At 39.8% G+C, this 25,830-nt stretch overlaps 1 protein-coding gene across 4 annotated transcripts in view; it reads right to left on the bottom strand.

Annotated features, from left to right (window-relative positions):
• The window catches only part of stxbp6 (syntaxin binding protein 6 (amisyn)), a 97,835-nt gene that overhangs the window by 5,421 nt on the left and 66,584 nt on the right, over positions 1–25,830 (bottom strand). For 2 of the 4 annotated variants that reach the window (XM_063007801.1, XM_063007803.1), the window contains 4 exons: positions 18,807–18,937; positions 18,469–18,634; positions 10,640–10,744; positions 1,542–1,699 (listed from right to left, as the gene is read on the bottom strand). In XM_063007801.1, coding sequence (XP_062863871.1) covers positions 1,542–1,699; positions 10,640–10,744; positions 18,469–18,634; positions 18,807–18,937 — 560 coding nt within the window. The remainder of the gene's footprint in view (positions 1–1,541; positions 1,700–10,639; positions 10,745–18,468; positions 18,635–18,806; positions 18,938–25,830) is intronic. The other 2 variants (XM_063007802.1, XM_063007804.1) reach the window with 1 other exon arrangement.

Below are 25,830 nucleotides of genomic sequence, written 5' to 3'. Positions count from 1 at the left end.
AAGACCCAGCCACGTTCCATCTTCAATGCTCTCACTGATGGAAGGAGGTTTTGGCTTAAAATCTCACGATACATGGCCCCGTTCATTCTTCCCTTAACACGGATCAGTCGCCCTGCCCCCTTTGCAGAAAAACAGCCCCAAAGCATGATGTTTCCACCCCCATGCTTCACAGTAGGTATGGTGTTCTTGGGATGCAACTCAGCATTCTTCTTCCTCCAAACACGACGAGTTGAGTTTTTACCAAAAAGTTCCATTTTGGTTTCATCTGACCACATGATATTCTCCCAATCCTCTTCTGGATCATCCATATGCTCTCTGGCAAACTTCAGACGGGCCTGGACATGTACTGGCTTAAGCAGGGGGACACGCCTGGCACTGCAGGATTTGAGTCCCTCTCGGCGTAGTGTGTTACTGATGGTAGCCTTTGTTACTTTGGCCCCAGCTCTCTGCAGGTCATTCATCAGGTCCCTCCGTGTAGTTCTGGGATTTTTGCTCACCGTTCTCATGATCATTTTGACCCCACTGGATGAGATCTTGCGTGGGGCCCCAGATCGAGGGAGATTATCAATGGTCTTGTATGTCTTCCATTTTCTTACAAATGCTCCCACAGTTGATTTATTCACACCAACCTGCTTGCCTATTGTAGATTCACTCTTCCCAGCCTGGTGCAGGTCTACAATTTTCTTCCTGGTGTCCTTCGACAGCTCTTTGCTACTAATGCTACTAATGGTTTTCTTGGTGACTGTGCGCTCCCAGCTCCCTTGAGATCATTTTCAAGCTCCTCCCGTGTAATTCTGGACTGACCTCACCTTTCTCAGAATCATTCTGACCCCCACAGATTTTGTGAGGCACACAAATTAGTCCTGTCCCTGTATAAAAGACTCCTGTCACAGAATCAGTTTCTTCCATTCAAATCTCTCGACCACCATGGGCAAGACCAAAGAGCTATCAAAGGACGTCAGGGACAAGGTTGTAGACCTGCACAAGGCTGGAATGGGCTACAAGACCATCAGCAAGAAGCTTGGTGAGAAAGAGACCACTGTTGGTGCGATCATTCGAAAATGGAAGAAATACAAGATCACAGTCAATCGCCCTCACTCTGGAGCTCCATGCAAGATCTCACCTGGTGGGGTAAGAATGATTACAAATACTTATTTCCCCTAATTAAATACAAATTAATTTATAACTTTTATTTAATATTTTTTTTCTGGATTTTTTGTTGATATTCTGTCTCTCTCTGTTAAAATAAACCTTCCATAAAAATTATAGACTGTTCAAGTCTTTGTAAGGGGGTAAACTTACAAAATCAGCAGGGGATCAAATACTTATTTCCCCCACTGTATATACATCTATTATTTTCCTGTCAGCTTATTAGTAATATTTACTGCTAATTGTAGCGCATATGATGAGATTTATGCAGAGTAATAGTTGCTTTATGTGATTATAATGAATTATAAAAACCTGTCAGTGATTTATGTTAAAGTATTTTTAGGTTAGGTTGGATAAGCAGTGGCGAGATGGAAAGTGTAGGAGTGTTATACCTTATGTGCAGTATCAGCAAACTGCTGAGCACTGTTCATCATGTCTCCAGTCTTCTCCTCCGCACGACCCAGCCTCTCTCCACGCTCATTCAGTGCCTGACTGGCCTTCTGCACTGCACTGCTCACACTGTCTGCTGCAGAGTGCAGGATACTGTTACCTACACACACACACACACACATCACAAGGAAGACAATTAATGGTACACTGGACAAAATTAAAAGAATATCTGTACCAGTACACACACTTCAATAAGACAGGTATGCCATGGCAGTCTTTGGATTTAAATAATTTCTGCAGCAGTTCTTGTTCTGTTCAGTTCTTTGTCAAAACTTTCACAAAAATTAATATATTTTAATAATTTAGAGTTGTCTAAAACATACACACAGCAGCTTTGATTACTGGTGGTGTAAAAAGCTCTACAATTTAATCTAACTTTGTTGCGTGGTGTCTTTATACTTATGACTAGTTGACTGCACCCTTTGAAAAGTACATGAAGGTTTACCAAGGTCTTAAACCCAACTAAAAGGAAATCTGTGTGGATCAGATGTAATTCAAAGCTGGATGACAATCAGTCAGATGAGTCCACATTTTATTTGTAATTTTTTTGGGGGAAAAACAGACATCAAGTTCTCTATACTTAAGTCAAAAAGGACCATACAGACTCTAAGGTGCAAAAGCCAACATTTAGAACATTTATTTTTCATTTATACATATACACAGTACAATGAAATGATTTTTTCCACATATCCCAGCTTGTCTGGAAGCTGGGGTCAGAGCGCAGGGTTGGCCATCGTACGTCACCCCTGGAGCAGACAGGGTTAATGGCTTCGCTCAAGGGCCCAACAGTGGCTGCATAGCAGATGGATTTGAACCATCAATCTTACAATTGATAGTCCAAAGTGCTACTCCCTAGGCTACCAGTGTCTCATCTAGGCTACCTCGACATAGAGGTACATATTGGGATTTAAGAAAGACATATGCTGTCATCAATGCAATGTCCTTTCCCAGGATATCCGTGGTTATGGACAATGCCAGGCCTCATTCTGCACCCGCTATAACAATGTGGCTTTTTACTGAGATAATGTGGACAATTGGGCAGATGTGCAATATTTAACAGTGAATAAGTTACCAGGCAAGCTTTACCAGTGGCTAAGACAGCGCTAAGAAAAGGTCCAATACCTTTTCAAAAAGAGCAGTAACTGAAAGCTCACTTGTCAGAAGCATTTTGTTTGACCTCTTTATTTCACATTGTAATTCACATCAAGTTTCAGAATTCTACAGCACACTATGCCCTGAGTTGCTGGAAGGCACATGTGTAAGTTGGTGAGGATATTTGATATTCTCAACCCACATCCTTGGTAAATTCATTTTTTTTTTATTATTCTGGCTTGTTTCTCTGCATGGCAATTTGTCAGCTCCTGATAAACGCTTCCCTGTCTCCTGCATGGGTGACTCCAAATGATCAAGTATCTGATATGTCGCTCTGATAACGTTCAGATTCACATAAATAAGAAAATAAAAGGAATGTAAACCTGTTTGTATTCTTTGATTTAAGCCTGCTTACTTTTAATACTTTATACACAAAGGTCTAGTTTGGAGTATAGAAACGCTAGTTGCCTGAACTTAAGGTCACTGAATCTTTACACACCAACTGAAGTGTTTGACCTTATAAATGCTTGTTTGACTAAATGGGCACAAATTCCCATTGACACATTATAAAATAGGCTGTACACTGTTATTATAAGCCATATAGTGTACTTTCTGCTCCATTTTTTCATCATAAACGTGAATGCACTGTAAAACATTTTTTTTTATTGATTGCAACAAACATAATAAAGGAACTGCTGGTAATGTTCTGATAACAGATACCAGAGAACTCCTTCTGATGTCTTGTGGAGTCTTGTGTGTCTCAGTGGGTCAGTGCTCCTAATACAACATATTAGGCTGGTGGTCCTAATGTTTTGCTTCGTTGGTGTTTAGAGCAAAAAATAGCAGCAAGAAAGAATTTTATAGAATGTTTAGGTAGAGAAAAGTCTCGTCTCCTTGTTAGAGAATGTCTCTTTGTCCAACTGGTTGAATTTTGTCTGCCACTTCATTTATTACACATGTTTCAAATGCCTAGACATCTACCAATACATTTACTAAACACATAATTTATTATCAGCTCCCAGATTGTAAGATCACTGAATACAAAACACTCTCTGACTAAAAGTCACTGCCAAAAATATCATGAATGCTAATTTGTGCAACTCCAAATTATTTGCCAAGTGCAACATACCCCAGAAGCTTTACTTTAGGGGATTTTAGGGAATAGTTGGACTTAGGCCACTATTTAGTGTGTAATAGTTGAATGCATTTCCTAATTTATTTTTTTCTCTTTTTTTCGGAGCCAAAATGAAAAGGCTGCTTCTGCAGCAGACACAAAACTACTGTAATGATCTGGGGAAGACAAGCTAGTCCACTGACAGGCCCAACACAACAAGCTATATCATTTGGACTGCAAAGTACCACTGCTGAACACCAGCAAAACTATTCAGAAACTTTTCTCCACATTTAATCGCTTTAAAGAAATACAGCCACACGTGTACACATGTAAACATTTAAAAGTGTAAAAGTGTTTTTTTTTTGCAGACAAAACTGCCAATCCTGACCTGCACCCACTCCACTCCAATGATAAAGCCCCTCTTCCTCGTTCAGAGATCAAAACAAGTTATTCTTCTAGGAAATAACACATCTATTGTTCTAGCAGAATATATCAGTAAGAGTTTGGAAACAAAAAGCAGCTTCACATCAGCAGTTCAGAGAACAAGAGTCACAGGAAGCTGAAAGGACAAAGAATTCATTTGACCAGAGATCTGAAGTGATGCTTTAACACAAACATTCACTGTATTTTTTAATTAAATGCAAGAAGGACATATATCAGCTTTGGAGCTTAATGCACATGGGCTGATCACCTCCAAGTGGGAACTGATACTGGCGCAATTAGATGGGGATTGGTTCCAGTGGGAACCTTGGTACACGACCATCAAATGTTTATGCTGCATCCTAGCACAATCCTGGGGCTCAGTCAGTAGAATTGTTGTGACCCTTCTGACCCACATTTAACCCCCCCAATCCCATTACAAACCTTCTACATTGTACAACATTCTTATTCATGGACAGATTTACAACCAGCTATCAGGGTACATAAGTAATGTTCAGACACTGTACCAGAGTCTATTAGAGTAATGACAGTCTTTTTATTGTCATTCTAATGTTTTATATGGTGATGAGCTAACTGCATAGCTATTTGGCTACACAGACTGTAGAGGCTGCACTGCTGTATTAAATCTAAACACAGAAAAAAGCATTCTGCAGCTGTGTTGTGTTTATCTGTTGTGTATACCAGTTGCTAAAACGTGCAGTTCAGGTCAAACGTTTACTTATAAAAAACATGAATGTATCATGGCTGTATTGTGATTTGAATCTTCTGTGACTCAGTGGTTGCAATGCATTATTATTTGTCAAAAAACTTGTGAATTTGACCGTCTTAGAAAGCAGATTTTGTAATACCACCAGTCAGAAATGTCACTTGAAGCTTTCTTTATGCAAATTCAGGTCACTGTTCAAATTTCACTGAAATACAAAGTACATGTAACAGTGGTCTTTTTGCCAAGGTTGGAAAGAAAATGTAAATGTGAACTGCTACCATGGGCTAAAAAGAACGTTTTAATGCCACAGCAAATAAAATGTAACAAATTTAATGATATTACATACACAGTTCTTATTGTCTTATACAGTGGTACCTTGAAACTCAACATCAGTTGGTTCTGGGACTGGTATTGAGTTTAAAAGGCGTTGAGTTTCAAGGCATTTTTTCCCCATAAGGATGTATGGAAACCTGTTAATGCGTTCCATGGTCCTGTGGAACTGCATATATTTTAAGCTTATGTAAAATAATGTTGTTTTTGACACTTGTACACTGAAAATAACACAAATATAATATGAAAAACACTGGAATACAATTGAAAACAGTTAAAATCAATAAAAAAAAATCACTTTTCTTTTATTGTTTCCTTATGCTTCTTAATCATGGAGATGCTTGATGCTTGGAATACTGTATTTCGTTCAAGAAAGGCGCGTTCACATGAGAAGCTTATCGTGACGTACTAAAACAAGCGAGGAATTTCATTAGTGGAGAGAACTTATGAGCAGTAATAATTAAGAGAGGTTTAGTGTTTCTATGTCTTTTTATAAATACATCATTACAGTCACGTTAAGCTTTTCTTTTTAACAATAAGTGTTTTGGACTGTTTTGAAAAAAAGCTGATTCTTTCAGTTTCTCAAAACACCGAGTTATAACATGGGTTTAAAAGTAAAACAGGAGGGCCGCTCAGGTAGGGCAGCGGCAAAAACACACGCTGGAACCAGAGCTGGGATCTCGAATACATCTTATCGAATCCCGGCTCTGCCTGCCGGCTAGGCTGAGCGGCCACATGAACAACGATTGGCCTTTTGTTCAGATATGGGTGGGATTAAGCCGGATAGGGTCTCCCTCTCATAACTAACGCAATTACAACCTCTGCTGGCTGATTGATGGCGCCTGCACAGAGATAAGAAAAAAGTGCTTTCAGGGTGTGTCTCTCCGTACACAGTGCTGAACTGCACTGCACTCGTCAAAGTGTAGGTGATAAGATGCATACGGCATGCTGCCCACATGTCGGAGGGGGCGTGGGTTAGCTTTATTCTCCTTAATCAGAGCAGGGATCGGCATTGGTGGAGAAAATAAATATTTTTTAAAAAGTAAAACAGGAGAAAAATCCAGCTAAACACAGATACAGTGTATCACAAAAGTGAGTACACCCCTCACATTTCTACAAATATTTCATTATATCTTTTCATGGGACAACACTATAGACATGAAACTTGGATATAACTTAGAGTAGTCAGTGTACAGCTTGTATAGCAGTGTAGATTTACTGTCTTCTGAAAATAACTCAACACACAGCCATTGATGTCTAAATAGCTGGCAACATAAGTGAGTACACCCCACAGTGAACATGTCCAAATTGTGCCCAAATGTGTCGTTGTCCCTCCCTGGTGTCATGTGTCAAGGTCCCAGGTGTAAATGGGGAGCAGGGCTGTTAAATTTGGTGTTTTGGGTACAATTCTCTCATACTGGCCACTGGATATTCAACATGGCACCTCATGGCAAAGAACTCTCTGAGGATGTGAGAAATAGAATTGTTGCTCTCCACAAAGATGGCCTGGGCTATAAGAAGATTGCTAACACCCTGAAACTGAGCGACAGCATGGTGGCCAAGGTCATACAGCGGTTTTCCAGGACAGGTTCCACTCGGAACAGGCTTCGCCAGGGTCGACCAAAGAAGTTGAGTCCACGTGTTCGGCGTCATATCCAGAGGTTGGCTTTAAAAAATAGACACATGAGTGCTGCCAGCATTGCTGCAGAGGTTGAAGACGTGGGAGGTCAGCCTGTCAGTGCTCAGACCATACGCCGCACACTGCATCAACTCGGTCTGCATGGTCGTCATCCCAGAAGGAAGCTGATGCACAAGAAAGCCCGCAAACAGTTTGCTGAAGACAAGCAGTCCAAGAACATGGATTACTGGAATGCCCTGTGGTCTGACGAGACCAAGATAAACTTGTTTGGCTCAGATGGTGTCCAGCATGCGTGGCGGCGCCCTGGTGAGAAGTACCAAGACAACTGTATCTTGCCTACAGTCAAGCATGGTGGTGGTAGCATCATGGTCTTGGGCTGCATGAGTGTTGCTGGCACTGGGGAGCTGCAGTTCATTGAGGGAAACATGAATTCCAACATGTACTGTGACATTCTGAAACAGAGCATGATCCCCTCCCTTCGAAAACTGGTGGAGGAGTTCAAGGTGTCTAACATCCACCAGCTCCGTGATGTCATCATGGAGGAGTGGAAGAGGATTCCAGTAGCAACCTGTGCAGCTCTGGTGAATTCCATGCCCAGGAGAGTTAAGGCAGTGCTGGATAATAATGGTGGTCACACAAAATATTGACACTTTGGGCACAATTTGGACATGTTCACTGTGGGGTGTACTCACTTATGTTGCCAGCCATTTAGACATTAATGGCTGTGTGTTGAGTTATTTTCAGAAGACAGTAAATCTACACTGCTATACAAGTTGTACACTGACTACTCTAAGTTATATCCAAGTTTTATTTCTATAGTGTTGTCCCATGAAAAGATATAATGAAATATTTGCAGAAATGTGAGGGGTGTACTCACTTTTGTGATACACTGTACATGCGGATGCATTCAGAGTGGATTTGACGGTTGTTCCACACAAATGCAGATTCGTATTATAATTGCACTTTGATGTTGTTTTACTGCACTGTTCATGCCGAGCGCTGAACAAAGCGGCTGTTCATTGTTAATTTGAAATTAAATTAAATAATATTGAGTTTAAGGGAAACGTTGAGTTTAAGGGCACAAATTTCTCGATGAAAGGCGTTGAGTTTCAAAGATTTTGAGTTTAGGGGATGTTGAGTTACAAGGTACCACTGTACAAAACTGTTGTCTACACTAGCTCTCAATAGCAGTGATGGAATAGGAAACAAATTCCTAATAGATATTTATAATGCCCTTTTGGCATGTGTCAAAGTTACCAGCCTTAAGCTTTTAACGATCATTTTCTCAGTATATTGCACTTGTTGGAGCACTGAGCTGCAGCATTGAATTTCAAGTCTAACAGCAGAGTTTTATTGATTGATATTATTATTTTTTTTATATAAAACTGCATTCCACTTTTTCAGGGCCAGAAAGAGTCTAAAAAGGTCCAAGACTTTTTCAAAAGAGGAGCAACCGGGAGCGCACTTACCAGAGACATTTCATTTGACCGGTTTAATTTACACTGTAATTCACATCTAGTTTCAAAATTCTACAGCACACTATGCACTGTGAATCAGGGTTGCTGGAAGGCACATGTGTAAGTCGGTGAGGATGCTTGATATTCTCAAACCACAACCATGGTAAATTCACATTTTCTTACTGGTAGTTTGTCAGCTCTCGATAAACGCTTTCCTGTCCTGCATGGGTGACTCCAAATGATCAAGTATCTGATATGTCAACGCTCAAAACAGTTTGTTCCCTATTGTTTAAGCCTGTTTTACTTTTAATTTAATACAATGCTTTATACACAAAGGTGTACTTTGGCATAAAGGAACTCCAGCTGCCTGAACAGAACACTCGTCACACAACGTCACTGAACAGATCTGAGATGTAATAAAACACCAACCGCAAGCCCGGCCATCTGATCAACAAAAACACCTGACAAATGCTCTTTTGATTGAATGGGCACGAATTCCTACCGACACATTATTAAATCTTTTGAAAAGCCCTCACAGAAGCGTGAAGGCTGTTCACTGTTACTGTAGGTCATATTAGTGTATTTTCTGTTTCTGCATATAAAAGCAAACTCTCAATATCCTATTGAAAAAGGAGATGTGCATCCCTGATTAATGTATCAAACTCAATACATCTATGTAGAAATGTAATTACATTAAGTGAAAGATGTACAACAGACCACCATATGTTTTGCAGCAATGTAGGAGGAACATTTGACAGCCTTAGTGAGGAGGACACATTTAGAACACACTGAACCATCTCCACAGGATAGTAACACAGAGGGAGGCTGCTGCATTTCCGTCTAACAAAGTTCCTTTTAATAAAGTCAGACAAACTTTTCAACAACTTTATCCCAGCTTTAAAAAGAAAAACCCAGATCTGAGCACTAGGCACTCTTCTATATTTAAAATCTATAGTCTCAATTATGTGAGCAGAAAAGCTGCACTACAGGACCAAGCAGATCTGTATTAAATAGCATGAGGGTTTTATTGAGCCATCGTCGTTATAACTCAAGCTAATGTGCTTTATGGCAAAAGCCTACTACAAAAACGTATTCATAAAAACCAGTCTGCTGCTGCTAACCTGACCAGCCAAGACATCAAGCCTTAAAACGCAGTCTCATTAATGTCTGATGTAACAAGAAATAGGCCTATGACACTACTAAAGCTGCTCTGGTCTTTATTTTAGCACTTACTGCCAATAATGCACAACTCTCTCCTTTTCTAAAAGCCCATCTCAGACCTATGAGAGCCGCCTGTACTTCAATTAAGGCATAGACTGCATGCTAATAACCTCAGTGACCTGCTTTTGCTTTCATTGAACTTCACTAAAGTGCAGCTGGGGGCAACGTTTAATTCTCCAAATGTCTCTAAGCGATGCCTTCTTATTTCTCTAAGGAAAACTGACACTTTGGTGTGTAAGTAAATGGTGCCACACTTAGCTGAGCAAAAATATAGTGGGTAAAAGTGCTGGTACAAGGCTTTGCAGATCCCTGCCAAATTTTATAACCAAAGATAAACAAAATAGCATGAGTTTAATAGAGACAATAAGACAATTACTATGCTAAGAAAACAAATGCGTTATTGAGCTTATTAAAAATGTGTTTGTAGGAGCTCCTGCTAAATAATACGCAGCAGCTCGAAACTACAATAGTCTTTTGTTTTTGCAGTTGTTGGTATTTGTAGGACAAAGCTAATTTATTTAGGCATTTTCTCCCCTTTTCTCCCAATTTAGCGTAGTCAATTAGTCCTCCGCTGCTGGAGACTCGGGAGGATACATTTGCCTGCCTCACGCTCCCTCTGACGCATACGCAGTCCACCGGCCCCTTCTTATTCACCCACACATACGGTGAATTTACACGTGAGGCCAGTATTCGCACACAGAGAGCCACACGCTGATCTCCATGCTCCTCCACTTTCTGTACAGGTGCCTTGAGATACTACCCAAAGATCTTGCACAGCATTTAAGACCCCACCTACATTCATTCCGATCTTTTCCCAACCGTCAGACTTTAATGGCCAATTTTGTCTGCTGCAGGCATTGCCAATTATGCCCACTAGGGGGCACCCAGCCAACCGGTAGCAGAACTGAGCTGCTCGGGAGTCCTAGAGGATTATCTGAAATACTTATGTAATTGTCATTCACCTTCTTGTGTAAAAGGAATCAGATTTGAATATGACTCGAGTGAAACTGACTGTCACTCGGGCATCACTCTCCTCTTACCTGTTCGAAGCAGAACACCTGGATCTGATACAACTCTCTTCCTCAGTCTGTTCAACAAGCTCTTGTAACGGAAAACAACCGATTTTACCGACTCATCCTCCACTACTGGAAACAACAAAGAAAACGACTTGAGGATTTAACTGTTTATTTGTGGGTTTGTTTTCACTCAAGTTTTAGGTGTTAGCTGTGTGAACTCCACTTCACTCTTCAATTAGTCTGTTGGGCCCTATTCGCCAAATTTTAGGGTTTAATTTTTTTAATCCTGGAATTCACTTGTTTTTCGTCTAAGTCATGGTGGGTCCTGTTTCTCAGAACTTACTGGGCACAATGAAATAACACACCCCAGACAGGACACCAATCCATAGCGGGGCCTCAACCATCTACTACCCAAAACATGACATATGTCTATTTGTCTATATGTGAATGAACGTCTGGCCGATAACCCTGCTGATGATTAGAACCCTGGATCACAGCAGCAGTGGGTTACCACGCATCTACACCTGATTTACACAAGAACCCTATTTAAATGAAATGTTTCACTGATTAGGGTAATGATAAACTGATTTATGTCCAACTGACTAATAAAACAATCTAAAAGTGAAATCTGAGTTACACAAATATTCCAGGAATAGCCTTCACTTTTTTTGGTAATGTGTAGGGCAGTTGTAGCCTAGCGGTTAAGGTACTGGACTAATCAAAAGGTTGCTGATTCAAGCCCCACCACTGCCAGGTTGTCACTGTTGGGCCCTTGAGCAAGGCCCTCAGTTGCATAGACAGAATACTGTCACAGTACTGTAAGTGGCTTTGGATAAAAAGCATCTGCCAAATGCTGAAAATGTAAATGTAACAACATAAGGGAAAATATCATACTTTTTTAAGATCCTTTAGAAAACCTTTAACTTGGCAAATTTGGCCCGGTTTATTATTAGAAAGGCACTGCACTCGAAATACAGGAACTTGTTAATTACTAGTAGCCAAAATGATCCCAATTTTACATTCCCAAGGTCAGTAATGAGTATTAACGTTTAAGATTCACACACACACACATTAGTCTCGATGGTTAGTAAGTGATGAAAAGTGATTTTATCCAGTCAAAGGCACAATAAAATTAAATAAGCAGCCTAAAACAATTTGCTTGTTACCAGGAATAAAAAATTAGATAAGATTTTTTTTAACAAAAGTTAATTATTCAATAGTTAATCTATATTGTCTCACAGGTCAACACAAAAAGATTAAAAAAAAATAGTCAACCTAAAGAAGACTTTTTACTGGCTGTTTAAGTTTTAACTTTTTTTTTATAACAAGACAGAAATTCTCCCCATATACTTAACTATTACCATTACAACGCTAGTTATTACTAAACAACCATAAAAGTCAAAAACACATTTACATTTATCAATAATGTCATCAACAATAAAAATGAAAGGTGATATACATTTCACAAAATGTCCCTCTCGGTCTCTGTCACCAGCGTTATTATTATATCATGTGTTCTATTATAATATTATAGCCAATGCCCTACCAATAAAAATACACCTCCTAGCATTGGGTTTAATTATTGCTTCTATTTTGTTTTCTAAATCTTTAATGTACATGACAAGTTTTAGTAATAATAAAAACCGAAATGTAACTTTCTCTTGTCATTAAAAGATGTGTGATTTTTTTGGGTCAGTGTTTTAAATAACTGGCATTTAAACATCTGCAGTCAGATTCATGATCAAGTAGAAATAGACAAATTTAATTGCTTACAACGAGCTGTCCACCAACAAACTTGTTAAGAACCTAAAAGCACTGATAACAAAAATGTCATAGCCAAGCAGACCAGTCCCAATTCTGATATTCTGTATGATGTCTATTAAAAAAAAGCTATTGCAAGAGTTACTTATTTTTTAGTTGAATTTTTCCTGCTTCATTACTAGCCCTAAATTGCCCCTGTCCCAACTTTTTTCGGAACATGTTGCTGGCCTCAAATTTAGAAATGAATGTTAACAAATGAAATAAAGTTAAACAGGAAATATTTTGGGTTCATACTGTCTGAAATAAAATAAAAGTCAAAGTAAATGGAAGAATCACAGCAAGACTCAACTTTTGTCTAATTTGGGGTTGTAAGTACGTATGGCTTTAAAAGTAAAATGTATACTTTACATCTGGGTTAAACTTCTAAATGCTTTAATGTTTATAAGTATTCATTATTTTAACTCATTTTAAACAAAAGCCATAATGTAAACTTTACTATTAGTTTGTATTACAGTCAGGTAAACACATTCTACATTCCTTAGTAGATGCCACAGAGAAATTAGGATGGTGTGCCCCCCACAGTTATTGTCCCACACCTGAGCAGCTTTATAATATTTGTTTTGCACTGGTGTGAGACTTAGACTGTGAGGAACAGAACAGTTCTTCCTTCATGAGTGCTCCAAAATCCAACTGCTTTGAACATGTTGTGTTCACACAAATCTTAACAAGTTTATTGACAAGCCAAAGCCACAAACCCCATAGTGTCAGTCAGGAGACACTGATGGGACCAAAAATACCCACGGTCCCCAGAGGGCATGCGTCACACTGCTACTCACACAGTCCAAACCGTCCTCTCAGGACACAACAGGCTCAGTGGGTGAGCAAAGGCATGAAACCAAACCTCTAGCTGGGCTTTATAAAGTAGGAGGCAGTTTATTAAGACTTTCGCAACCGAGAAAAAGACAATCAGAAAATCAACAACAAAAAATAAATAAATATAGCATATTTATGGCCGCTCAGGTGGCGCAGCGGTAAAGTACGCTAGAACACCAGGGTTTCGAATACATCGTATCAAATCTCAGCTCTGCCAACAACGATTGGCTGTTGTTCAGGGTTAGAGGGTAAAAAAGTCAGATCATAGGTCCTCATAACTGGTGCAACTGCGGCCCCTGCTGGCTGACTGATGGCGCCTGCACAGGGCTGAGGAATAATGCTGATGGGGGTGTGGGCCTCCATGCACAGTGCCCGTCGGTGTATGAACTCGACTCGTGCAGGTGAAAAATGCACTATCTGTACTGACTGTACATGCTGGAGGGGGCGTACGTCAGTTGAGAGGCGTCCTCAGTCAGCGGTAAAGGGTCGAATCAGTATAGAGGACCCAATCAGGGTAATTGGACACGACTAGATTAGGGGAGGAAATTGGGCGAAAAAAGTGGGGGAAAATAGAAAATTCTAAAAAATATATACAGTGTATCACAAAAGTGAGTACACCCCTCACATTTCTGCAAATATTTCATTATATCTTTTCATGGGACAACACTATAGACATGAAACTTGGATATAACTTAGAGTAGTCAGTGTACAACTTGTATAGCAGTGTAGATTTACTGTCTTCTGAAAATAACTCAACACACAGCCATTAATGTCTAAATGGCTGGCAACATAAGTGAGTACACCCCACAGTGAACATGTCCAAATTGTGCCCAAAGTGTCAATATTTTGTGTGACCACCATTATTATCCAGCACTGCCTTAACCCTCCTGGGCATGGAATTCACCAGAGCTGCACAGGTTGCTACTGGAATCCTCCTCCACTCCTCCATGATGACATCACGGAGCTGGTGGATGTTAGACACCTTGAACTCCTCCACCTTCCACTTGAGGATGCGCCACAGGTGCTCAATTGGGTTTAGTCCATCACCTTTACCTTCAGCTTCCTCAGCAAGGCAGTTGTCATCTTGGAGGTTGTGTTTGGGGTCGTTATGCTGTTGGAAAACTGCCATGAGGCCCAGTTTTCTAAGGGAGGGGATCATGCTCTGTTTCAGAATGTCACAGTACATGTTGGAATTCATGTTTCCCTCAATGAACCGCAGCTCCCCAGTGCCAGCAACACTCATGCAGCCCAAGACCATGATGCTACCACCACCATGCTTGACTGTAGGCAAGATACAGTTGTCTTGGTACTTCTCACCAGGGCGCCGCCACACATGCTGGACACCATCTGAGCCAAACAAGTTTATCTTGGTCTCGTCAGACCACAGGGCATTCCAGTAATCCATGTTCTTGGACTGCTTGTTTGCAGCAAACTGTTTGCGGGCTTTCTTGTGCGTCAGCTTCCTTCTGGGATGACGACCATGCAGACCGAGTTGATGCAGTGTGCGGCGTATGGTCTGAGCACTGACAGGCTGACCTCCCACGTCTTCAACCTCTGCAGCAATGCTGGCAGCACTCATGTGTCTATTTTTTAAAGCCAACCTCTGGATATGACGCCGAACACGTGGACTCAACTTCTTTGGTCGACCCTGGCGAAGCCTGTTCCGAGTGGAACCTGTCCTGGAAAACCGCTGTATGACCTTGGCCACCATGCTGTAGCTCAGTTTCAGGGTGTTAGCAATCTTCTTATAGCCCAGGCCATCTTTGTGGAGAGCAACAATTCTATTTCTCACATCCTCAGAGAGTTCTTTGCCATGAGGTGCCATGTTGAATATCCAGTGGCCAGTATGAGAGAATTGTACCCAAAACACCAAATTTAACAGCCCTGCTCCCCATTTACACCTGGGACCTTGACACATGACACCAGGGAGGGACAACGACACATTTGGGCACAATTTGGACATGTTCACTGTGGGGTGTACTCACTTATGTTGCCAGCTATTTAGACATTAATGGCTGTGTGTTGAGTTATTTTCAGAGTACAGTAAATCTACACTGCTATACAAGCTGTACACTGACTACTCTAAGTTATATCCAAGTTTCATGTCTATAGTGTTGTCCCATGAAAAGATATAATGAAATATTTGCAGAAATGTGAGGGGTGTACTCACTTTTGTGATACACTGTATATATAGCATATTTATTCACACAAATATTAGTGTCTGCATTATGAGTTTAAATAATTCACAACATATTGTTCAGCTTAAGTCAACCACATTTATAAAAATCTAAGTAGAACAAAACACCACTCTAATTACTATCAGATAATGGCAGGAAAGATTAAAAATGCCAAATATTTATAGCAGTTAAAAATATGCAGCCACATTGTAGAATACTCACGACAAAATACAATTTGATAAAACTATACATATGGGACTTGTTCCAGCAGAAGAAGCAATCTAATTCACTGACAGAAAACCCATGTAGAGAATCTGCATCATCTTTCAAAGCAAAACATTCTATAATTACAGTAAACATATGGAAAACATATTTACACAATTGGATTATGTGCAGCAAAAGTAAGCACATTCTACACCCACTGACATTCCTTAATTTAACCCAGCCCTGTAGTACTGTTAACATCTTGAGGAGTAAAATATATTTAATACATAAAACAATTTGCTTAAAAACAGGAAACAGTGGTGTGCTTTTTCTTTTTAATGAATGACATCACAATATAAACCTTGTAGCAAACTATAGTAAACCTGTTAGCTGCCACGTTATATCAAGGTTACGTCATTGTTTAAATTGTACAGAACACACACAAGCAGTGTTAACAACACATACAGTTCTGTCAAAATTCCAGTAATCTTTTAAGAAAGAAAAAGCCAAACAATGTTTTGGAACATTTTGAACACCTATACATGTCTTAGTTTGAGTTATATATCATATATCATTTAAATGTTTTAATACATTTATTCATTTAAGTGAATTTCACTGTTTCCAGCTTTTACACCTTAACAATACAGTGCAACGAGCAATGATGAGCAAACGGTGGCACAGGTCATGTTCTTGACAGAGTGCATTACCTACGTTTCTGACCAATAATTAGTTGTTAGGGCGATTAAAAGGAATTTTGGGTTTGGCCAAATTTTTTACCAATGAGTCTACATGTATTTCCATGCACCCTCATTATCCAGAAAGACTTCTAAAAAAGCCAGGTTTTTAATTAACCTTATTTATTTATTTATTTTTTAATTTTCCCCCTTTTTCTCCCCTTTTTAGCGCATCCAATTGTTCAATTTGCATCGTGCTTCCTCTCTGTCTATGCCGAACCCTGCCCTGACAGAGGAGATCAAAGCTAACCCATATCTTCTCCGAAACATGAGCAGCAGCCAGATGCATCTTTGCCACCCACACATTGATGAGTTTGGCACCACCCAGCGTTGCATGCGGAGAGACACACCCTAAGGGCACTCGCCCTCGTCTCTTGTGCAGGCGCCTCTAATCAGCCGGCAGAGAACATAATCGCATTCTGACAGAGAGAGACCCACATCCGGTTCTTTGTCCCACCCCCCCATATGAGCAACCGGCCAATCGTTGCTCATACAGCCACTCAGCTTCGAACCAGTGAAGCAACCAAGTCATAACCAAGTCATAACATTAAAACCACCTCCTTGTTTCTACACACACTGTCCATTTTATCAGCTCCACTTACCAGATAGAAGCACTTTGTAGTTCTACAATTACTGACTGTAGTCCATCTGTTTCTCTGCATGCTTTTTTTAGCCCCCTTTCATAATGTGCTTCAATGGTCAGGACTCTCCCAGGACCACTACAGAGCAGGTATTATTTGGGTGGTGGGTCATTCTTAGCACTGCAGTGACACTGACATGGATGAGTGGATAAGACACAGCAGCGCTTTTTTAAACACATCACTGTCACTGCTGGACTGAGAATAGTCCACCAACCAAAAACACACAGCCAACAGCGCCTCATGGGCAGCGTCCTGTGGCCACTGATAAAGATCTCAAAGATGACCAACTCAAACAGCAGCAATAGATGAGCGATCGTCTCTGACTTTACATCTACAAGGGGGACCAACTAGGTAGAAGTGTCTAATAGAGTGGACAGTGAGTGGACACGATATTTAAAAACTGTCTGATCCAATCATACCAGCACAACACATACTAACACACCACCACCATGTCAGTGTCACTGCAGTGCTGAGCATGATCCACCACCTAAATAATACCTGCTCTGTGGGGGTCCCGACCATTGAAGAACAGGGTGAAAGCAGGCTAAAAAAAAAGGTATGTAGAGAAACAGATGGACTACAGTCAGTTATTGTAGAACTACAAAGTGCTTCTATATGGTAAGTGGAGCTGATAAAATGGTCAGTGAGTGTAGAAACAAGGAGGTGGTTTTAATGTTATGACTGATCAGTGTATATTGACAAAACGACACAGGAAGTGGGATTCTGGTCCATCACAAAACAATCCATAAATAAAGGATGGATTTTCACCACTATGTAAACAAAAGAATTTTCCAGCTTGCATTATGTCAGATTCTTGGGCGCTCAGGTGGTGCAGTGGTAAAATACACCAGGCCATTATCACTGAGATAATCTCTGAGTGATTGTCTTTCCAAAATTTATTCTAATGAACCTTTTATAGACGTTTATCCAAATTGTGGTTAATCTCTATAACAGTCATTTCAATATGTGTGGAAGAAAAAAAGTAAAAATAGATTTACATTCAGTTAAAAAGGCACAATAAAGTCAGTAATCTAGAAGTACAGTAGAATTAAACTAGTTTAAGTAGACACACAAAAAGACATTAATGACAAAATGAAGTGGGTTTTCTACAAAAACCATGACAATTAGAAAACAATACCAATTTTAAATAAAGGTTGCTGGAATAAATAATTTTAGGTTTGTATATAGCTTGACATACCTACATAGTCTTTTATTTGACAGTGCAATGCTTGTAATAAAAATCTTAATTGTAGATATCTATTGTGTATTGTGTGAATACAATCCACGTTTAACAACACAAGCAACCCCAGATCCACATATATCCCACACCCCATAAAAAACAATACCAAGTTTCCACCCTTTCTCATTAGCAGATCATGCCTGGCTTTTTAAGAATAAAGAACTATAGATGTGTAGGAGTGTTTGGTTGTTTGGTTAGACAGGTGCATGCTAGGCTAACTTACCTCCAAGAAGTTTGGACTGGCAGTTGACAAATTCTGGTTTTCTATCTGCACTGTAGCGTTGGCAGGTGTTGTGTAGGACTTGAACAAACACGCACTTGTCCCCAGCTGAACCTGCCACCCACTGGTCAAACCCATTCTCAAATGTCAAATCAAATTCTGGACAATCCTGTTGTATGACAGTGACAGAGCAAGAAAAAAAAAGAAGAAAAGTGAGAAAGACAGACAGAGTGATACATGAGAAAAAATATAACCCAACCTGACAGTGGTTTTAGGTACAAAAATGGAGAGACCAAGAAGTTTTGGCCTCCTGGGTGACCCACTTCAACCCGGTGACTCACCCTGTTTGGGTCGATGCCATTCACCTGCCTCAGCTGGTCGAGAGTCCACTGGGATCTCCTAACAAAAGCGGAGGAGCCCTCAAACTGCTTCACTTTTGTGATGGAGACCTGTGTTGGCTTTTTAACGGTCACTGAAACGGGAGATGAAAGAAATGGATATGTTACAAAACAACCACAACCACATTTTAACAGACTCGTATGAGCACAATGGTGATTATTAATGGTGATTTGTACTTAGTATAGGTCAAAGATGAAAAAGGTAAGGTGTAATAGTCTTGAATATATTTTTTTCCCCATTTCATTTTCCCATTAGCCACTTCACTCTGTTCAGGGGTACGAAGAGCCCAGTTCCACCGGCAGAAATACCCTGGACAGATCTCAGCAATCAAAGTTTTGTATTTCAGAGCTTAGCGTTTAACAGCACTTTAAGCTCATACTGCTCCCTTGATTTTGTATAAACCTTTTCAACCTTTTCACTGAGTTCTGCTCATATATTGTTTTTTATAATTGTCCTTCAGTTCTCCTCTCCCCTCTTATCCAGTCGTAAATCCTCCTCCCATCCTCAGCTGTAGGTCACCTCCCCATCCCAGCCCTGTTTCGACCTCACATTGGAATCTGTAGGAGTGATGTTTACTGTTACTGAAATATTAAGGGAATGATGGAATTCACTTAAACCCACCCTCAGCCCACATGATGATTAAAAAACAATATTAACTTAAGAGGTGTATTAAATGTTCGATTATCATTAACCACCCAACTCCTTGAGTTATAAACTGTATTTACAATCAATAAAAGGCCTTCTAATGAATTAGCCCACCAGCACTGAGACCTGGTGGGGTTGTAACCACCTTGCCAGTTCTGTAGAAACTTTTACTGTCTGGTTGAGCTACTGGCTGTGTCGAATGTGTCAGTCAGCACGGGTTTTGCACAACCAGCTAAGGTGGCTGTGGTGTATCATTTTTGGTATTATATTTTAATTCAAATCATTTTAATTAAAATTCTCATTCTTCCATTTAAGCACTTCACATCACAACTTAGGCACTTAATAATCAATTATACTGTCACATAACCTTATTAAGCAACCAACACCATCAAAAGCAATCATTTTATCCATTAATATTAAGCAAACACCCTTAGCTGGAACATAAAAAAGCACATTTCCTACTAGAAATGTCAATGCTTAATCGGTTTACCAATAACCAGCAGTCATTGTCATTGTTCGATTATTGTTGTCGGTTAGCAATCTTTTCCAACAGCTGACAGCGTAGCTAAAGAGATCTACAGAGAAAAAGTGTCGATATGAAACACACCCCAATGCACCTCAGGATCAATTTAGTGCACACATGCCAGCTCTGATTTCAGACCCTTAAATTACAAATGGTGAAGCCACAGACAGCTGCATCAGTCAGCAAAATGTGTATCCATATAGACTACAGTTAACAACAAAATATCACACACATTCATTCACATATGTTTGTAAAGGCAGACTGCATGGCAAGGTGCTTGATTTTATATACATGTGACAATGCAACTGAAAGAAACACCTGAATTCAATAAGTAAGCTGTGTGTCCCAATACTTTTGTCCATATAGTGTATATAGACAGATTTGCATAATTGGACTACGTATACCAAACAACTGTTCTTTTCCCACATGAGACTGACCACTTCTTTTCTTTTTTAGTACTCAAACTGACATAATGACCAAAGAGTCCATTTCTAAAGGATACAGGGCTACAGTAAATTAAAACACTGAGTGGGTGGATGAACAGCAACCTTCTGCTGAAGCCTTAACACAGTGAAGGAGTGTTTCAAGAGGGAGGGAAGGAGTAACTATATTTCATGCCAGATGGTATAAAAAGTCTATTCATAAGGTGCTGAGAGATTAGAGGTGTAAGTGACCACAGAAGTTCATGATCTATTTGCACTTTGTTTGACTTATTCCAGGGGTGATTAGTTTGTAGACCAGTCTAAAGGGTATAACAGTGTTAAATGCAGAGCTGTGGTCAATAAACAGCATTCTGACATGAGTGTTAGTTGAGAGCCGTGTGCAATGCTAAGAAGATTGGGACCTCAGTAGATCTGTTTGCAAGGTGGCAAACTGCTGGGGGTAAAAAAAAAAAAAAACTTATGAGGACTGCTCATTATGTGAGCTAAGATCAGTCTCTCAAAGCACTTCATCACTATGAAAGCAAGAGCAGTGAGACGGTAGTCATTTATGTGTGTGGTAATGGGACTGGGATGACTGCTGTAGTTTTGAAGCAGACAGGGATGGTGAACTGTGCCAGGGAGCGATTGAAGATTTCCGTGATAGTGGCAGCCAGATGGTTGGCAAACGCTTTTAAGACTTGACTGGGGCTACCATCCGGACCTGTTGCTTTCCGAGTTCAGACCCTCATCAGTGCTCTGCTCACCTTACTTGGTGCCAGTTTGAGTGCTGGTACTTCTGTGGACCGGTGCTGGATGGTTAACAAGGTCTGAGCAGAGCATAAAAAGTTTTTGATCTGCAAGGAAGGAGGCGTCTGTGGTCAGTGAGCTTCTTGTAGTCAATGATTGCTCAGTGATTAATTGAGCAATCTGTCTAAAAACCCAAACATGAGGTCATGTGATGTAAATCCTTAATTAGCGTGATGTTTTCAAAGAGAAATTGAAATAAAAAAAATAATCTGGCTCATCATTTAGGTAGAGTAGAAATTATGTTTCCACCATTGGCAGGGCTCAGCCACATTGACTAAGGAATCATTCACTGCCATATTTTACAGCTTTGCTATTAATAACAGATTCTGTGGCCAGCTCCATTTCTATCGGTCAGATAACAAGAGCGAAATGACAAAATAGTATGGGTTATAAAAGAACAGATTTTAATGTCCATGTGTGATTTGAAACTTTGGAGACTTTTTTCTCCCCTAATCTAGTCGTATCCAATTACCATGATTGCATTACGCTTCACCTCTACCGATACAACCCTCCACTGCTGACTGAGGAGCTTCGCAACTGACTCTCCGACACGTGCGCAGTACCGACTGCCTCTCTTCACCTGCACAAGGCAAGTTCATATGCAGATCAGCCTCGTGCACGGAGAGTCACACCCTGATCAACATTATTCCCCAACTCTGTGCAGACGCCATCAATCAGCCAGCAGAGACTGTAATTGCACCAGTTATGAGAAATCCTGGTCCAGCTCATCCCACCCTGAACAACAGCCAATCGATGTTCATATAGCCGCCCAGCCAAGCCGGATGGCAGAGCTGAGATTCAATACAATGTATCCGAAATCCCGGCTCTGGTGTGCTAGCGTATTTTACTGCTGTGCCACCTGAGCGGCCCTTTGGATACATTTTTGAGGAAATATTCAAGTTTCATTAGCTCAGCACACTTGGCATAGGCCACTGGGAAAAGGACAATTTCAGCTCTTCCTAAAAACAAATCAGCTATCTTCTTCTGCAGTGACAGTTCCTTGAATCTTTATTTATACTGCAACACTGATGAATGTTTTTCAATAAAAAAATCTTCTATTGTGAAGAGGCTAAACCACACTGCTGTATGTATTATTCTGGCCCTACTGTATACTGCATAATGAGCTTAGAAATATAGTATTTACAGTTGTGAGTTACCACCACAAAGAGGGGTAATTGTGAGTGGTGGCACATTCTATGCAAGTGTGAGCAAGAAAAATGAAATAAAAATAAATGTAGTTATAAAATTATGTGTTTCAGCCATAACAATTGCTAACAGGTGTAATAAATCAATTATGTATAGTAAATTATATGCTTCCAATTTTGCAGCAACAGTTTAGGGAAGGCCCTTTCATGTCCCAGCATTACTGTGTCCCTGTGCACAAAGCAAGGTTCGTAAAGACATGATGAAACTCCAGTGGACTGCACAGAGTCCTGACCTCAGCTCCACTGAAAAGCTTTAGAATAAACTGGAACATTAGTGCCCAGCCATAAAAATGCTCTTTCGACTGAATAAGCACAAATTCCCTCAGACATACTTCAAAGTAGTGTGACAAGCATTTCACATTTTACTGGCTATCAGTCATCATCATCAGGCTATCAACAGTACTATAATATATCAGCTTGCTTTTTAATTAATTGGATATTTAAACAACTAATACTCTTGACAAAAAGGTTTTTAAACTGTTGGTCAATACTTCTGCCGACTATATGAGTAGTTTCTCCAAAAGATCCTATCATCTTTTTTAGTCTTTAGGCTTTTTAATGGCTCATTCATTGTTTCACTAATTGTATCCATCCATCTTGGCCATCCTATTCCTCTTTCACCTTTAACCCCTAAAAGCATGATTGTCTTTTCCATTGAATCGGCTTTCCTCATGTGTCCAAATTAAGAATGCTTCAGTTTGGTTATCTAGACTGGATTTGGTCGACGATTCATTCAGCTAAGGTACTCTCAAAAGTCCTTCACCAGCACCAAAGTTTAAAGGCATTAATATTCTTCCTGTCATGCTTTTTAACTGACCAGATTTTACATCCATTAAGAACCACAGAGAAGACCCTAGTCTGGACAATTCTGATCTTTGTTTAGAGAGACAAATCTTACATCCAAATATTGTTACATCTGAAGAGCTTTTCCAGTTCCTTCATTCTCATTCTGGATCCTTTGCTGTTAATAATTGACCCAAGTAGGCAAAATCTGTCCACCACTTCGACATTTTCTCCATAAATAATAAAGTGATCTTTCCAGCTGTCATGACCTTGCCTTCCTCATACTGAGCTGAAGCTTCATCTTTTCATTCTTTAACTTTCCTTGCATCTAAACGTCTTACTAATTCTCTGCTATGAATGCTGTCATTTACATATTACTGATGTCTCTTAATCTTGAATCCTTAAACATCTTCCTCTAGTCTGGCTTCTGTCTTTATATGTTAAGCGTCTTTCAGCCATCTTTCAGCTATAATATTAATCCTGATATAATATCAAATTAATCAAAAAGTTGTTTAAATTACAGCCTGAACTTTGCTATTTTTAATCTTGATTAAAGGAGACCATTAATCTATGTCACAGTCTTGACAAAGTCAGTAAATAGATTTCAGTGCTTTCTGGTGCAATAATTATAGAATGAAAATGTATGTCCTGTCAGCACTACTGTAAATGCTGACTCTCATACCTTGAAAGATACCCAAATTGAATCCATACACTGACAAAATAACATGCAAACAGAGCCAATGTGTTTTCCACTGAGGAACAAATTTTAATTAGTGTCAAAATAAGAAAACCAATCCTCAAGCTAAAACATAAGTAGCAACATTAAAATGAATAAGAACGTTTTATTCAAGTAATATTGTATTGAGTTAATATTAAAACTGATGTGTGAGGATTTCTTTCTTTTTCCATGTAAAGATAAAATAACTATGTAATATCTTAAATTTGCTTTCTACATTCAGTGTGCATTTCAGTTGGTATTAAAAAGATTAACAATTAATCGATTAATCAATATCTGTCAAAGAAGTTATTATTTGATTAATGCTGTCGGTTGAAAGAACCTAATAAGTCAAGAGAGTTGTCCGAAAATTAGGAGAAGAATAATGACCTTGCACAAACAAGAAAAAGGATACAAAAAGATAAAGGCACTGAATGTTCCTGAAGATACAGTAGGAAACATCATTCAAAGGAACACTGACTTTTACTACCTGGACGTAGCTGCCACCAGATTGCTGAGAAGACAGGTGGTCAAAAACTTTTGAGTGACTGTAAAAGACTTGCAGCAAGTTTTGTTGGCAGTGGGCACTGAGGTTTCAGTTTGAACAGTAAGACGCATACTAAACGCAGAAGGTTTCCTTAACTCCAGGACGTACACCTCTACTGACCCAAAAACACACAAAAAACAGCTCCAGTATGCTCAAACCATATAAATGAGCCACTGAAGTTTTTAGATTATGTTCTGTGGGGTGATGAAACTTTTCGGGCCAATGGATCAGCAGTATGTCTGGAGAATGCGGAGTGGAGCATACGCCGAAAAGAACACCCTGTCTACAGTGAAACATGATGGTGGCGCTGTGATGATCTGTGGCTGCTTTGCTTTCTTTGGCAGCATGTGGAGGGCAAAATTGATTCAATCAAGTATCAAAAAATCCTAGGAAAAAACATCATGCCCTCAGTGAGTAAGGTGAAGTCCTGGAAAATTCTGGATTACCAGTACAGTCACCTGCCTTTAACCCCATTGAAAATGTTTGGTGGCATTTAAAGACAATGATTGCAGCACACAAACCCAAAAATATTAGTGAACTGGAAGCCACTGCCCATGAGGAATGGGCTAAGATGCCTCAAGAACACTGCCAGGAGCTGGTGTCTAGCCATGCATCACGTTTGCAGCTGGTTATAACAAAAAAAAGTGCTCTACCAAGTACAAAGACACTTGCCATGAAGGGGTTAAATAATTCTAAGACTGCATTAGTGTTGAATTTAAAGAAACCACTTCTTATTAGTTGTGTTGAGCTATTCAAGTTGTTCTTGTTTGATTGGATTATTGCAAACCGCTGAAAATGGGATTGAATATATTCGATTGCAACTGTATATACAAATTGCTCTCTGTGCTTGTACAGGCAGCGAGATATTCATAACCCTGTACTGGCTTAAATGTCACATCTATTATGCTGTAACTGCCCATTACAATCCCATTTCTCATAAATATATTTCAAACACTATACTTTATAACAAGCACTTCCACTCTGTACAGCACACTATATCACATCCTAACCGAACTGCTGGAGCAGTGACTCATCAGAACAACCTGAAGCTACACAGAATGAAAGAGTGTTAAGATCCCAGCAAATCTTTTTTACCACGACTCATGGAAAGTCTGCCAGAAATGTATGAAAGACATCTTTTAGTCCACTGAATCACCATATTTCGTGTGTACTTAAATAGAACAGCATTATGCAAGGAAGAAAGAATTCATTGTTGCAGAGACAGGCTCATCTGACAAGGATCAATGAGATTCCACTGTCCAACGTCCCTGAACATTCCACACCGTGCAAAAGAGGCTGTGTGCACAGGAAGGTGCTAT

This window comes from Trichomycterus rosablanca, chromosome 13 (genome assembly GCF_030014385.1).
Source record: "Trichomycterus rosablanca isolate fTriRos1 chromosome 13, fTriRos1.hap1, whole genome shotgun sequence".
In the NCBI taxonomy this organism is placed as follows: domain Eukaryota; kingdom Metazoa; phylum Chordata; class Actinopteri; order Siluriformes; family Trichomycteridae; genus Trichomycterus; species Trichomycterus rosablanca.
The sequence above is the reverse complement of the archived record's forward strand: the minus strand, read 5'-3'. Positions and strand labels throughout refer to the sequence as shown.